Raw genomic sequence first — 16,656 nt, forward strand, 5'->3', positions numbered from 1 at the left:
TGTAATAGAAAATATTAAAAATATTTAAGAAAATCTGCTAATGTCAAAATATAATAAATAAAATTATAAAATTGTCTCTTTCCTGAACTTTATTTTAAAATCAATATTTTCCTGAATACAAATCAAACAGTTTATGTCCTCAAAACCTTTAGTTTCATTGTGTTTGTCTAGTTTTTACATTAATTTTCAAACATGCAGAAATTGGGTTGATTCCTGTTACTGATCTGGAATTATTAAGTGGAGTAGAGAGAAACCAGGCAGCTTCTCCCAGTAGGAGATTTCAAAGCCCTCAAATTTTCAGAATGTAAATAAATTATTTTACTGCAGAAAAAAAGGTTTTTGTATCACCCACACCTTAAGCTGGTGCTAAAGAACTTTCTACACACTTTTTAGGACACTTTCTAAAACTAGAGCAGACAGTGATAGCTTGGTGTCAGCTGAGGAGTCGGAAAATGCAATTTTCAAAAAAGAACACAATAATAGCCCTGTCATCTTTAATTTGGACACAAAAGTGCAATTATTCTAATAAGCAAAGAGAGAACTGTCAGTGTCACATGAACGTCGGGAGCTGTTTTTGTGTCTGTGATCAAGCTGTTCAAGAGCCGAGACAGGGCCGTGATTTTCCTGAGCCTCAAAGCTGTTCTGTCTCGTGTGTAAAACCCGTCACTGTGCTCTGAGAATGACACGCACTATAGTAATATATAGAGCATAATATATTCTGCTATTTGTACAGGAATTATGTCTGTCTGCCACAGAGGCACACGGTGTTCCACAGCCTAATGTGCCTCACAGTCTGATATATTAGAAGCTAACCTAATGTGCTTCTAATATACAATATTTCATATCACACAGCAGGTGTACAAGTTCTGATATGTTAATTGTGTCTTTCTATGGTTCAAATTTGGGTCAGGATTGTGGTTTGCGTCATTTTCACACCTGCTGTGTTGGTTCAGACCAAAAAGAGAAGTCAAGAGCAAACAAGGTAAGTATGAAAGTACTTCTACTAACTTGCATACATACATCAAAGATAGCAATTACTATGTTTAAATGCTCAAAACAGCCTTCCTAAACATCTATACCAAACAACTAGAGTCCAGCCAGTATTAGCCTTTGCCCAGTGTCTCAATCATCACAAAGATCTTAGTTGAACCCGTACAAAAGCTCCATGCATTTACATAATCAACTCACACTCAAGTCATGTGTATGAGGTGAATGAATTTGATCAGAAAAAGTCGTTTTTTATGTGGCCTGTTGTTTAGGCTGCAGAAAATCAGATATTGAAACACACAGCAACACTGACCAGTCAGGTTGTAAGAAGCAGTAAAGCCACTTCACTGAAGTACAGATTTATACAACAGTTTCTAAGCGCTAGCTCTTTCGCCGTTCAGAGGTGAGTGTATCGGACTGTAGCCTGCTTGTTTACCATGTTAAAACTAGCTACTGCTTATTGGAATACTCAGTGTTCCTTAGTGTAGCGCTGTCTGGCTGCATTTACTAGTACTAACCGCAACTAGTGGTTAGGGGCTAATGCTAATGTTGCTGCACCCAGCCTTAGTGTAAATCTGGAAATCTAATCTTAGAGTAAAAAAAAAGAAACGCTTTATTCACCCAAATAAACAGTTTTCAGGAGAGAAATCTCTGTAGATTAACATCCAGAGCTCAATTGACTTTAAAAGAAAATATTTCTTTTTTTTTATTACAGTTTTGTTTACTTAACTTAGCTGTACTTTAGTTACCCCCCTCCCAAAAAAAACACTACCACCAGGTTGCAAGAAACATGCTGAATTAGAAGGAAAACATGGTGACACCCCTGTTCCTTTCTAGTGTCACATAATGTGTCTTATAATCCAGTGCGCCTTATGTATGAAAATAGATCAGAAAATGGATTGATAGTGATAGTGCATTGATAGTGCACCTTATATGGTACTCTAAATTCCCCTTGTGTGTGTATATGTGTGGGTTAATATGAACAGTATGTGTATGACTGTAAGCTCAAGTCATGGTCATTTCATAGCAATCTTCAGTTGAGAGTATGCTGTGTGTGATTGGCTGCCGCTTCCCGTCAGTGTGTGTGTGTGGAGTACTGCTTGTAAAGCATCCCTGGGTTCCTTGAAAGACGACCCACAGTGAAAAAAAAAAAACACTGAAAGCAAAAACGATTTTAACATTTCGAAAGTTTTCCAAACTCTACGCAGTGCTGATTTGTATGTGTGGTGGTGCGCACTCACAGCCAGGAGTCTGTTCTTCTCTTTCTCAGAGCTACTCTGCGTGTTCTCCAGGGCAGCCCGATGCTTTTTGGACAGCTCCTCCAGTGCCCGGCTCTGCGCATCTTTAAAGTGGGCCGTGTCCTCCTCGTATTTGCTGCGCAGGTTCAGCAGCTCCTTCTCATACGCCTGCTTCTCCTCTCTGAGCGTCTGCAGGGGAGAGAAGAGCAACAGGAGGAGGAAAGCGTTCAGACTATGTTTGACTGGACTCGACAGCTATATGGCAGGTCTGCACAATGATGATAAGCACAAGCTTTAACTACAGTGGAAGAGAAGTAAAAATGCAATATATAAAAATAACTGTACGCTTTAGAAGACACATGAAAAACGACAGACAGTCAAGTGCATAGCCCACGGCCCTCCATCAGGCCCGGGAACATCACGTCACTGAGAGCTGCCATGCACGTGTGAAGGTATGCTACACACAGAGGCCTGTTATTCTGCATGTTCCGGATGCAGCATAAGGGAATAACACTGACAGTGAAGAGAGATGCCTCAGATCTCTCCTGACATATCCTGCATTGTTAGTGCAGTGCAACCAGCCAAAACCAAAAAAAAGAAAAAGATCCCATTAAGGCAGCAGCAGGAGCATCCAGCACAGCCAATGCCACGCTGCTGCTTCCATTCAGCACCATGTTGTCATAGAAACGCCTAACTCAAGGCTGTGTTCATAACACATGCTTCTCCTCTAAGTATAGACACACAGAGAGAAAGAGAGAGAGAGAGAGAGAGAGAGAGAGAATGATGTTAAATCCCCCAGCATGCCATCCAGCCTGCCAGAGGTCAGCAAGCCTCTACTGACAGCATTTTAATGGTTCAGATGGTGGACGGCTGCTGTAAGCTCAAATACATTAAGAATCCAGATCAGGCCTTTTTCTTTATTCAAATCGAGGCTATTTTAATTAGTGAAATAAAACGGCATAAGCTCGTTAGGTTATTAGATTTGGGATATGCATGTATATGTTATTAAAATGTACAGTACCAGTAATATATGTGTTTCTGTACAGCTTTAATGTCTTCAATATTAAATTTCTATTTTAAAGATCATTAAAAGAAAAAGAAAAACACACTGAATGAGAAGAGGCGTCCAAACTTTTGACGGGTCCTGTATGTAATGATCTCTGTTTATAACGACTGCCCTATATTTAAGCAATAATACACAAAAGGGAATGCTATAACGTGTAATATTGGCACGCAGGCCGTAGAGCAGCACAGCAGTGCCAATATTTTATGTTATAGCACGAACCTCCAGTGTATTATTACAATTACACCACAGTTCTATTATTGTTGTTTATTAAAAGATTTTGGGTTAAAGAAGACAAGAAAATATGTTCTGTTTGGTAATAAACACTCTGTATGTGGCGGAGTAATACATGGAGAGCTTCGGTTACAGTGCATTACCGGCTGATAACTAGCACTCATAGAACGCCTATCACATTGCAGGGTCGAAACTAACTGTGGTATAATGCACGATATAAAGCAGTCTGAGCTAAATCACTCAGTATAACTTCAGTGTAAATGAGTAGAGCCAAACTGGTGTGAGCAATTATTACAACTTACAAGTAATTAAATCAGTAACTAATAAAATATACTGTGGCTATATTTGTGACAATAAAAAATCTTTCACAGGTCTTCTACAGCCTACAAACTTAATTAAAGAGCTGTTTTTATTAGTTACTGTTCAAATAAATAAAACTCGAGTAATATTAATTATACAGCTTTGGAAAAAAATAAGATACCACTTACAAATGATGAGTTTCTTTGATTTTATCAAATTGAAAACCTCTGGAATATAATCAGGAGGAAGATGGATGATCACAAGCCATCAGACCAAGCTGAACTGCTTGGATTTTTGCACCAGGAGTAGCATAAAGTTATCCAAAAGCAGTGTGCAAGACTGGTGGAGGAGAAAATGCCAAGATGCATGAAAACTTAATTACCGGGATTAAAAAACAGGGTTATTTCACCAAATATTGATTTCTGAACTCTTAAAACTTTATGAATATGAACTTGTTTTCTTTGTATTATTTGAGAGCTGAAAGCTCTGCATCTTTTTTGCTGTTTCAGCCATTTCTCATTTTCTGCAAGTAAATGCTCTAAATGACAATATTTTTATTTGGAATTTGGGATAAGTGTTATCTGTAGTTTATAGAATAAAACAACAATGTTCATGTTACTCAAAAATATACCTATAAATAGCAAAATCAGAGAAACTAATTCAGAAACTGAAGTGGTCTCTTAATTTTTTCCAGAGCTGTAAATATTTAAATTGAATAAAATTCATATTTCTTTGTTTTCTTTTTTTTAAAAACACAGTTTGATACATTTTGAATTATTATTATTATTATAGATTAAAATGATCACTTAAGTCACTAAAAAAAGCTGCAGAATCTCAAAATTTAGTGAAAATTTCTGAAAGATCTAAATATAAACATAAAGAAAAGCGTTTCTACTGATCCATTTATTAATAAAATTTGAAAAAGTGCTAGGCACACAGTATGTTAAAAAGTAAATAAAGCAAAAATGGAGACAGAATTTTGGTGTGACACTTTTATAGGATTAAAACTGAATTTACAACTGAAAGAGGTTCAATTAACTGTGCATATTAACTGTTGTGCTTTATTGAAATTACTAGGGGCAAATAGAACTATATGAAGAATGGGAGCAAAGGACACAAATGAATAACTTTATATAGTGAATTTTCATCAATCGTACCAACTTATACATTTCCCCACTGAGGTTTACAGGGTGCAACACACTGATTTTGTAGACTGCTGTGTACTTTATACAGAAGAAGGACACTGTGCATGACATTTACATGGAATTACAGTTTTTTCTGAGAGATTCTGGGTTACATGTATTCTGACCTTTCCTCAAAGATCTACTTTAAATTCACATTTTGAAAATGTAAAAAACAACTTTCTCTTATCCAGCACTTAGGACTGGAACTTCTCGTTCTGAGAAAACACAGTGCATATACTGAAATCTATTCATGGATGGTGGTTGTGAACATTAAAAATTAAATACAGTCTAAATGCTGTAAGACATCTAAAAAGCTCAGCCTGGGAGAAAAAATGCTGAAAACAACAGAAAGCTTTTCTATATAAAGAGTCCTGTGCACTAGGAATGATTTAATACAGGAATAAAAGACTGTAATAATGTCCAACAACTGGAAACAGAATTTCTTTTCCAATCACCATTCATCTTCAAACTGCAATGTTTGTGGAAGTCCTAAACCTGCTCCGTTTTGAATAAATGGAATCTATTGAATTAAACAAGGTGGACTGGCTTTAGGGCTGATAAAGGTTCAGCAGGCAGACACAGACTTTAAAAATACTGATAATGTAAGAGAGGAACTCATGTGGAACTAGAGTTTGAGAAGAAGCTTCAGTTCAGCATTTTACACAACTGCAGGTGTGTTCTCTCTATCTTCCAGTCACAAATACACAAATGTATACACACAAACAGACAGTTGCATTCAAATGTATGGACAATAAATAAATATATATATTTTATCACAAATATATCCGGTGATTATCACACCGGATATATTTGCTTAATAACAGTATAGGACAAACCACATCCGAACAGAGAATCCTACCAATTACTATTTAAACATCAAACAAATCAAACAAACTGTAAATTGGGACTGAATAATAAAAAAAAAAATCAGCAGATTAACCTGTAATGAAACTAATCATTAGCTGGATATAAAACAGTTTCACCTCACATGCTATTTTTTTTCAAAATAAAGACATTTTACATATACTTCCATTAATACTCTCAGTCCTGACATTGTCAGTCTGCCTGCTCCAGACTCTCGGACTCACACAACAAAGACTCCCATTCCCTGCATGCACTCACACCAGGCTTTCCTGACTCTGCTGATCACGTGACGCTACGATGTTCACGCTCTCCCAACTTCTGATTGCTCACATCCGGTCTGTTCAGTATAAATATCCCTCTGTTTCCTTAGCTCCTCACAGAGTATTGAATCTATGATGTGTTTTTGTTGTTGTTGTTTTCATTTCTTACCGACCCGTTTAGTGTTTTTGACTACTCTCGTTCTCTCGTTTTCCATGCATTTTTTTCCCTGCTTGACTTTCGGTGTATGACCCCATTTTGCCCTCTACACTCTGTTATGTTGTTCACTATTGCTGCCTTTTTGTTACTGACCCTGCCTGTCCATAACTACCCCTGTAAGCCTAGTACCTTTGGTATCTGTGAGTGTTTGTTCTTGGTTTGGCTTTTAGCTTTAAATATAACAAAGCTTTTTTTTTTAAAATGCCATGTTTTTAGTTTTTTAGGAGTCACTATATAATTTACAATTTATAATAATAAAAACAACAACAACAAAGAAAGTAGAAAGAATTGTAAAATATGAAATACTGTGTTACAGTGGAATAGTGATTTTTTTGAACATCAGAATCAACGTTTTTTAGTCACTAATGCATTCTCTAAATGTTAGTAGTTGATTTTATATAATTGGTCTTATAAAGAGAGTCATATTGAATGCTTTCTTAACTTTAAATGGAAAGCATTTTACTGAGACAATGTGAAGAATAACTGTCAGATTCACATTATTTTAAATAGAAAATGGCAATTTACTACAATGTTTTGCTTCACAGCTATCATATAGCACACGCACACACACACTTTTAAATAAGCATAAAGTTGAAGTTACTGATAAATACTTTTTTTTAATATTGTTAAACATATGAGTTTAAGAGGTTAAGCAGTTTAATAGCTCCCTGCTGTACATATGTATTGTACTTTTTTTCTTGAAAATACTTAACACAGCACTTTATGGCTCGAGATACAGTGCAGGCACAGTGTGTACCTCTCAGCGCAATATCACACATCAGCACATCACTGCACAGCTATTATGAAGTAAGTGAGGAGTTACAGTGCGAATGAGACTCGGGGGTTTGGTCAGTACCTTCTCCAGAGAAAGGATCTGCTGTCTCTGCCTTTCGTCCAGAGCCTGACTCTTATTCTGCAGCGCCCCCCTCTCCTCCTCCAGACGCACCACCTTGTCCTTCAGCCGTGACTTCTCTGATTCCAGGTCCCGGATGGCCGCCTCGTGGGTCATCTGCGTGGCCTGCAAGCTGCCGATCTGACCTGAGGCACACGGAGAACACCATCAGAATCAGCGCTTGCTGTAGGGCTTTAAAAATGTATCACCAGTTCATCTGGACTGGAGGAGTCTTGCAGATCTGTCATTTTTGCCCCAGGATCATATTGAAAACATTGAATTTTAGCTGCATGTTTTGGGCCAGTAGTGGCATAACCTGACTATTTAAACTGTAATTTCAGGCAACTTACTAACAAAATATTAAAATACACTGTAACAAAAATGTATATATTGCTTATTTGGATTAGGGTTAGGTCTCCAATGATTAAAAGTAAAAGCTGCTGGCAAAAACACCCTTGGTCATATACCAAAAAGCCAAAATATTATGACCACCTTCCTAAGGGAAGGCCCACAGCTGTATGCAAGCTGTGAGGTGTTATCTTGTGGGTGAGGCCAGGGTGCTCATGGCAAGTTGACATGTATCATAATTATCAGTGTCAACACATTGATATTCCAACATCCCATACATTGAAATATGTCCCACACTATACATGGTTTAGTACACAGTAGATTGTTCAAATAATCATTCCTGAGGGATAATATACCAATATATCCACTCACAACACAAAAACATACAATTTACAGTACAGCAGAAAATAAATACATTTCCATAAACTTTTGAACAACTTCTATTAAACATGACAACATCATTGAGAGCAAGATATCTACACTGGAACTTAATATTAGCTTAAAAAAGGCTAAATACATTTTACACTAGGTTGTTATAGTGGGATAATTTTTTTTACAGCTGTCTGGTAATAAAAGTATTTCACTTGTCAAATTTGCTCAGGCCTCCATACATAAACTACTGTATATCCTATACCTTCATAGGTGCAATAATTTCCAGATATTCAATGTTATTTGCTGCATCTGCAAAGGAAGTATAAGTATTCAGATTCATTAACTCAATAACTCAATTGACTCAAACTAGGGTTTAAAATACTTCTGAAGAAGTTAAAGTATTAACCTAATCTTTGTACTCAAGCAAAAGTGTAAAAGTACTGGTTTCGGAACTACTTAAAGTATAAAAGTAAAAGTAATATAATGTAATGTAATTAAATTCACTCTTCTGGATGAAGAAATTTATCTGGATAGAGTTTTTTTTTATAAAAACAAGCAGAAATTAGTAGTAAGATAATTAGAAATAAGAATTTGTAAAGAGCAGAAAGTTGATTAAAAAGTCAGATAAAAAATACTAAAATACTTTTTTTCTACTTAAGGTAAGGTAAGGAAATATTTGATATTCGTTACTTGATACCTCTGCACATCTGTGACTGGTCATAAAGTTTAAGCTTTTTGATGCATAATTAATTTCCACCAACTTCTTCTGAAAAAATTAAGAGAGCAGTTTATAAATCAGTTTCTCAGATTTTGCTATTTATAGTTTTATGTTTGAGTAAAATTAACAGTGTTGTTCTTATTCTATAAACTACAGATAACATTTCTCACAAATTCCAAATAAAAATATTGTCATTTAAAGCATTTATTTACAGAAAATGAGAAATGGCTGAAATAACAAAAATATGCAGAGCTTTCAGACCTCAAATAATGCAAAAAAAACTAGTTCATATTCATGAAGTTTTAAGAGTTCAGAAATCAATATTTGGTGGAATATCCCTGTTTTTTTTTTAATCACAGTTTTCATGCATCTTGGCATGTTCTCCTCCACCAGTCTTACACATTGCTTTTGAATAACTTTATGCCACTTCTCTGATCATCCACCTTCCTCTTGATTATATTTCAGATGTTTTCAATTTGGTAAAATTAAGGAAACTCATCATTTTTAAGTGTTCTCTTATTTTTTCCAGAGCTGTATATAGTCTGGTATGGCTGTTCTTGGTGAAAAGTTAAAAGGTAAGCAGTAATGGTGGCATTTAGGCCAGAGGAGAACAGGGCCAGCAAAGCTGCAAGGCCAGCTGAAGCCTGGCTCCCCGGGGGAATGTTCCACAAAGTGTTGCCAGGATACCAGCATGTCATCTGTCACCCTACAACTTTCCCTTCAACATACACACGGGTATAAACCAGCTCAGAAATGTTGAATTTAAGTACTGTATTTAAAACATACAACAGTTCACCTTTTCTGCTTAAATTGTGAAAAGACAGTAGATTTAAAAATGGTGAACTGCTGTTCTCTGTGTGACCTGCATAACCTTCACTCCTGGCTGTGGGCCTTTAACGCAATTGATAGAGATATGGATAAATGTCCTAATGGGCCCTGGCCTCCTCAACATTCACACTTATTTCCATGCCAGCTGTAGAATTTAGATGTGAGACAAACTATTTAAAAAAAAAAAATAGAAAACTATTTCTGTATGCTCACCAGGAAATTCTTAAGTTTTAATAAGCCTGATGCATTTTAAAAACAAGTCCCATGGACTATTAAATGCTCCATAGACTTGTATGTGAATATGAAAAAAATATATAAATATTTAAATATATAACGTTTTTTTCTGTATACATTATCAAAGTTTGGACAAACCTTCTCATTTAGTTTTTTTTCTTACATTGTAAATACTGAAGTCATCCAGACTGTAAAGGAACAAATAAGGAATCATGTAACTTAAATGTGTTAAACAAACTTAAATACTCTGTGAAGCATTTAGGTGGGTTCTTATCTTGCAAGCTCTGAGGCTGGTAACTCTAATAAACTTATCCTGTGCTCTAGGCAACTCTTGCTCTTCCTTTCCTGGGGTGGTCCTGATGAGAGCCAGTTTCATCATAACATTTTTGATGGTCTTTGTGACTGCACTTGAGGATACTTTCAAAGTTCTTGCCATAATATGAATTAGAACATTACTCAAATAGGGCTATTCACTCTATACCAACTCTACCTCTTCACAACTTTACAACTGATGCTCTCAAACACATTAAAAGGGACAAAAAAAATCAAGTAATTAACTCTTGGCAAAAAGTTCAGCAGAGCTGTTACTTGAAAACCGTTCCAGGTGACTATACCTCATGAAGCTGACTGAGAAAATCCAGCCAAGATGTTCAAAACTGTCATCTAAAAAGAAATGCTACTTTGAAGAATCCAAAATATTAAATACTTTTTTGTTTACTAAATATTTCCATATGTTTTTCTTCATAGTTTTGTTTGAGTTTAGTATTAATCTACAATGCAGATGAAAAAAACAGTGAATTAAAGGTATGTCCAAACTTTTGACTGGTACTGTATACTATAAATGTTTTTTTCAATGAAAAAACAAAACCACAATCAACAATATATTTTTATGTATAGAAAAACTGAATAAATCTCCAAGAGTTTTAGTGATATTGTGCTGACTGCTGGTTGTGGATTGTGAAATACAATAAATATGGTTTATGTTTTTGTCTAATGTCCTAAACCCTAGACAGATATTAATGGCATAATTAAATTTCTTTATGCGTTTTTTCCATTTGTCACTGGGGGAAAACCGCCCATTAGGTCTTTAGTATCTAAAAATAGTTTATTAGAGTAGGGACTATTCAACATTATACAACACAATGTACAGAACGTACCTCTCCAGACAGAATGCACTAAAGGCATCAGGGAGCACATTCATAATCATTTGATCATTTTATGTAATAGCTTTCTTTGATGTAGCTTTCAGAGTCTGATTTCTGTCACTACTGCTGTGAATAATTCTAACTAGGAATCTAAAAAGGTTCTCTATAAGAGCATATTGAGCATATAACTGTTCTCCCCAGCCCTCAATCTCAGTCACACTATAACTACTAAATAGTGTATCATTATCTTTACATAGAACTGACACTGAGCATACATACAGAGTGTTTATTATTATTATTATTATTATTATTATTATTTTGATTAAACATTTTGATTAGGCCTGTCACAATTATTACACTATTAACTACTAGGGGTGTCAATTGATTAAAATGGATGGGTAGATGGCGCTCTATCCCCAAATCACTCCTAGGGTGATGTCTGCAGCACAGGGCGTCTGTGAGCTGATGTATCAGAACTGAGCCGCTGCGCTTTTTTCTCTGCATCAGCTGACTTCACATGTATCAGAGGAAGCATGTGCTAGTCTTCACCCTCCTGGTGTGTTGGGGCATCACTAGTGATAGGGGGAGTCCTAATGAGGGGGTTGGGTAATTGGCCGTGTAAATTGGGTAGAAAATGGGGAAAAATTAGGAAAAAAAAAAATAATAATAATAATTAATTTTTTTTTCATTTTTAATTTAATTTAGTTTTAATTCCTGATTCCAAAATGATCATACATGCTTTAACTATGATGGCCCTACTTATGTGACCTCAATATATATTGACACATTGTTATGCTATTATATCACCATTAGTGACATTAATGGCATAAAATAGTCTCAAAATAACAATAATATAATGAATTTTAAGCAAACAAAAAAGCAAAACAAATATTTTCAGTATAGGCCATTTGTGACTGATGTGTTTGTTGACTCTTCTCTTCATGGTTTTTGGACTTTGTTTGGACTTTTTTATGTGGTTTGGTTTATGATCTCCTCTACCTAACAGTTGCTCCCAATCTCAGTTTTTCTCTTTAGGCTGATGTTTTTGGATCACTCTATTATAGCATAGACTATCTATTAAATCATCTGTCATCTGATCGGTCATCTCAGTGTTGTATCAATAAAAATCAATGGGCCCTCATCTTTTCTTTTAATACTGTCTGATTCTACTGATTAAATGATGTGCTATAAGTGAGGTCGTGGTATTAAACAGACATATCAGTGGTTCCAGACTTGAAGAGACATAATAAAAAATAGCTGTGCTGCTGGTTTCAGCATATAAATTTAAATTTAGAACAGAGTGCATAGATGTGTCAGTGTAGATATGTCAGTAGTAAGTCAGAGATACAGGGAACAGTGTTATCTCACTGGCTTTGAGGAGGATCTCGGTGGCCTGCTGCTGAACTCTGTCTCTGGTGGCCTCCAGCTCAACCTCCGCCTCCTTCTGTCGGATGGCTATGATCTCGGCGTCCTGTGTCACCTCATCCAGCTGTTTGTGCAGGTCCTACACACACACACACACACACACACAGACACAGAAAAACAAAAAAGAGAAACCAAACCAATCAATCAGATGAGCAGTGCATCATTGTGAGTGACGTGGTTGCTGTCTCATTCTCACTTTCCACACTTTCACTCTCTCTCTCCCACTCGCTCCTATCAGCTCCCACTGATTTGCGCTGCCTTTCTTTATTCCATCACCAGCTGCACTCTCTCTTCATCTCTCTCTCCGTCCAGCTCTTTCTTTTCTCGCTCTCTGTTCTCTCCACCTCACCCTCATTAATTGTGAATGCCCATATTATCTCTTCCTCTTCTATTCTCTACGGTAATTTCTCCTGCGCCCCTCACTTTCTTTTCCCTTGCTGCCTTTTCTCTCCGTTGCTGTCATTTTCTCTCCTATTAATCAAACCATCGCTATCTATCTCCTGTCTCCTCCCCTTTTTCTCTCTGTCCGTCTTCCTCCGCCTCTCTGCTCTACTGTGCCACGCTTTATTAGCCGTTTTTCCAGTCTCTACTCTGGCACATGCACGCACTCATTCACACAGGCTGCGTATTCCGGAGAACCGAAGACGAGCAGACGCGTCCTCGTCTCTAAATAGACAGTTTTTATAGCACCCTGCGAGTGTTGTCTCCGCTCAGCTGCTCGTTATTCATAAAATAACACACGTCGGGTTTTATAGTTCACAAAGGGCTCCGTCATTAAACAGAGCATTGCACTGTAACTAAATGCACCTGAGACAGCTATTCTTCTTCATTCTCTTTGCTGGACAGTGAAAAGTCCTTTTGTCTCCACGCACTACTGTACATTAACACCTCTCACAGTTTTACTGAAGCTCTGAACAGAACATAAAATCTACTATATAAAATATATTTAACTTGTTATTGCTGCTGTGATTTTATGGACAAAAGAACAGAATTCAATATCGGAATAGTACACAAACACAATCAGTCAATCCAACTCCATTAGTTTTTTTTTTTCACTAGTTAGTAGGCTGCAAAAAAATACTGATAAAATGATTTTGGTAAAATATTGATTATTTGTGCCCCTTGAACTTTTTTCACATTTTGTCACCTTACAACCACACACTTATTTGTATTTTTTTTGAAATTTTAAGTTATAGACCAACAAATCCTAGCACATAATTGTTAAGTGAAACAAAAATGATACAAAATTAGACAATTTTACACTTTAATCAAATAAAAATCTAAAAAAATGTGATGAAAGTATTCAGCCCCCTATATCAATTCTAAGTAGAGACAACTTTCGTTGCAATTAGAGCAGCAAGTCTGTCTCTAACAGCTTTTTCACATCCAGAGACTGAGATTTTTGCCCATTCTTCTTTACAAAATAGGTTGGATGGAGGCGTTTCTCCAGAGAGCAATGATTCAGCATTTAATGACATTAATAATACGGTACCACTTTAAAATAAGACTACCTTTATAAAGGGTTTATAAATGATTTACAATTAGTTTATTAATGTTTACTAATTAGGTGGTAAATGCCATAAATATCATTAATAATCAGTTATAACACATATGTAGAAAGGGCATCAATGTTGTCACCTGTTGTTTGTCAAATAGTTAACCCACAGCCGTCTATATTGTTGCCCTTTCTATGTATGTGTTACAACTGATTATTAATGTTTTTAAGGAATTTACAACCTAATTAGTAGCCATTAATAAACTAATTGTAAACCATTTATAAACCCTTTATAAAGGTAGTCTTATTTAAAAGTGGTACCAATAATACACTCAAAAAATTAACAATTGGAGTAATCAACTATAATCTGCCTTTGATGAACCTATCATGAAAAATCATTAAAAAGGTACTAAATTTTCTTTTAGATTCTACAAGTCTGTGGCATTATACGCAAGGTAAAATTAGTTTAATTTTTTTTTCTTTAAACATGATCAAGATTTATTTTTGATTCTTTCCATTCTTTCTCTGCATTGCAAAAATTATAGGACTGTACATGGCAATGTACATGTACTGCAATCTGACTATTGCACATTGTGCACGTTGCAATAAAGATGCTTAAACTATATACTGTGGATATAGGGTTTGTGAATATATTGTTGTCTTGCAGCACTCTATTAATGCTACAAAAAGTTGAAAAAGTTGGATAGTTTAATAGTTTATATTAAAAAGATTAAAAAGATTTTTGCTGTGTTTGCTCTGACCGGAAGTTTACATTGTTTAGCCCTCCCTTTAGATCCCAGTTTTGATTGGAAAAAAAAAAGTCATTTTTTTATTACTAAGATTGTGTGCATATAGCAGTGTGTATTCATATCATTATATTTTTCTAACATTTAATTAGAAATAAAATATGCAATATAATATGGTCATATTTCCCACTGAACGGGAATATATTGCAATTCATTAATTCATTAACCTTGTATTGTAATATATGCTGTATTAACACATTTTTGCCAATACACAGGTCTACCAGTTAAGGTCTTCATTCTTTGGAGATAAAGTCTTTAATCGGTGGGGTTTTATGTTTCTCCAGGCTCCTCTTTAATCTAGGGTCGTGAAAACCCAAGCAAAGTGAAACGATGCCAAATTAAAGCTAATCTCATTAAATAGCACATCCACCCTTAATATCAGTGGGTCTCTCACCCTCTCAGCACATTTGAAAGTCTGTTGATAGGGTGCAGATAACAAATGAGTAAAAGTGAAGCATAATGAGGAGCAGGCAGATAGAAGTCGGCCAGTAAACGGCTTTACTCATCATACATCACCACAACCCCCACTGGGAACTGCAGCTTTTGGAAGGTCATCGCACACTAATGCTAAAAATAATTTGATCATAAATTAGGTTTTAGATGCAGCAGAAATTAATTTTCATTTACTTGGGTGAGCAAAGGCCAGGTTTACAACAGAAACAGTATAGTAAATCTCCAGAGGGGTAAATAAACTACCAGATCAGCTTGACTGGAGGATGTTAGATGGATTAAGAGGAGAGTTGAAACATGGTGTGACTAGTTAATGATATTTTATGCCATCCAAAAATCCGAAGATGATTTAAAGGCAGGAAACATTATGACAGTGTGCAGTGAAATGGCTCTAAAAGAGCCTGGAAAAGCCTGACAAATGAGAAACTTTAAGGCTCCTCCCCTTTGATGACCTGGAAAAACATCCTGCTCAAACCAACCTGGCACACCCATTTCACACTGCCTCTTTGTTTTCTAACTTTGTTACAATTTCTCATTTATCTTTGGAGAAAAGTAGTTTCTGTGTTTTTTGGTTTCTTTCGTTTTAGGTTTAATTAGAATGTGTCATTTATTTGTAAATTTAATATTTGTAGTTTGTAATTTTGGCATATGCTCTCCCGTTAGGTTGTAATTCCCATCTTTATCAATAAAATAAATCTGGTTTATACTTGCACAGTGTCCTGCGATTGGTCTGGCAGAGGGTCTGGGGAAATAAGCCTACATTCATTGTCTGTTGCAACCTGACCCTAGACCGTGTTGTAACAAGAAGCAGAATTCTTTTTTAAACAATATAATGCAATGAATGGTGCTAATTGTGAACAAGAATAAAAAACATCTGTTTTGTCATCCGGTTGACTTTAAATCAACAAGTTTTCACCAGATTTTGGGCCGACCAAGAGAGGTGGTCTCGGTCCGGATCATCTGAACCACGGTCCGGTTCGCCTGCAGTGTGAAAGCGCTTTTCTGGATGGTTCCAACTTTCGGACCAATTACAGGAAGTTGAGCAGGTGTTCCTCAAGAGCCAACAGCAGCAGAAGAAGAAAAATAAGCGGAAAAGCAGAAAAAATGAGCCGTGGATACAGTTGCTTCAGGACAAGCATGTTCGTTTGGCGAATTTGAACTAACCTAGGATACTGTGCCTGAAGTTGCTGCTGCTGGTATAAAAAACAAAATAGCAGCACTACTATGGAGACGAAATGAATCTGTTCAGCATCAGGTTAAGGAAAATGCATCGATACGTAAGTGATGATGAAAGGATGCAGGAGTATCACACAAAGGTCTTTGGTGCGCTCCCTAAACTGCAGTGTGAAAACAAAAATAAGCGGACCAAATATATACAATGTAGCAAACACATGAACCTTGGTTCAGACCACGGTCCGGACTTTCAGGTGTGAAAGCACCCTAAATCAACACATAGATCTGTTACCCAACCTAAATGACTCATGACTGCTGAGGAGGTCAGGTGAAAGGTAGCACTGACCACCTTGCTGCTATTGCTCTGTGCACAGCTTCAGACTGCTCAGTATCTTTAGAGTACGGCTGCAGCTGCCTGCTGAC

At 36.3% G+C, this 16,656-nt stretch overlaps 1 protein-coding gene across 2 annotated transcripts in view; it reads right to left on the reverse strand.

The window, feature by feature from the left end:
• Positions 1-16,656, reverse strand: part of fam184ab (family with sequence similarity 184 member Ab) — a 235,020-nt gene that overhangs the window by 126,935 nt on the left and 91,429 nt on the right. For both annotated transcript variants that reach the window (XM_007255380.4, XM_007255382.4), the window contains exons 4-6: positions 12,253-12,388; positions 7,204-7,385; positions 2,229-2,414 (exon numbers count right to left, since the gene is read on the reverse strand). In XM_007255380.4, the coding sequence (XP_007255442.3) occupies positions 2,229-2,414; positions 7,204-7,385; positions 12,253-12,388 (504 nt within the window). The remainder of the gene's footprint in view (positions 1-2,228; positions 2,415-7,203; positions 7,386-12,252; positions 12,389-16,656) is intronic.

Source organism: Astyanax mexicanus, chromosome 1 (genome assembly GCF_023375975.1).
Source record: "Astyanax mexicanus isolate ESR-SI-001 chromosome 1, AstMex3_surface, whole genome shotgun sequence".
Classification (NCBI taxonomy): Eukaryota; Metazoa; Chordata; class Actinopteri; order Characiformes; family Acestrorhamphidae; genus Astyanax; species Astyanax mexicanus.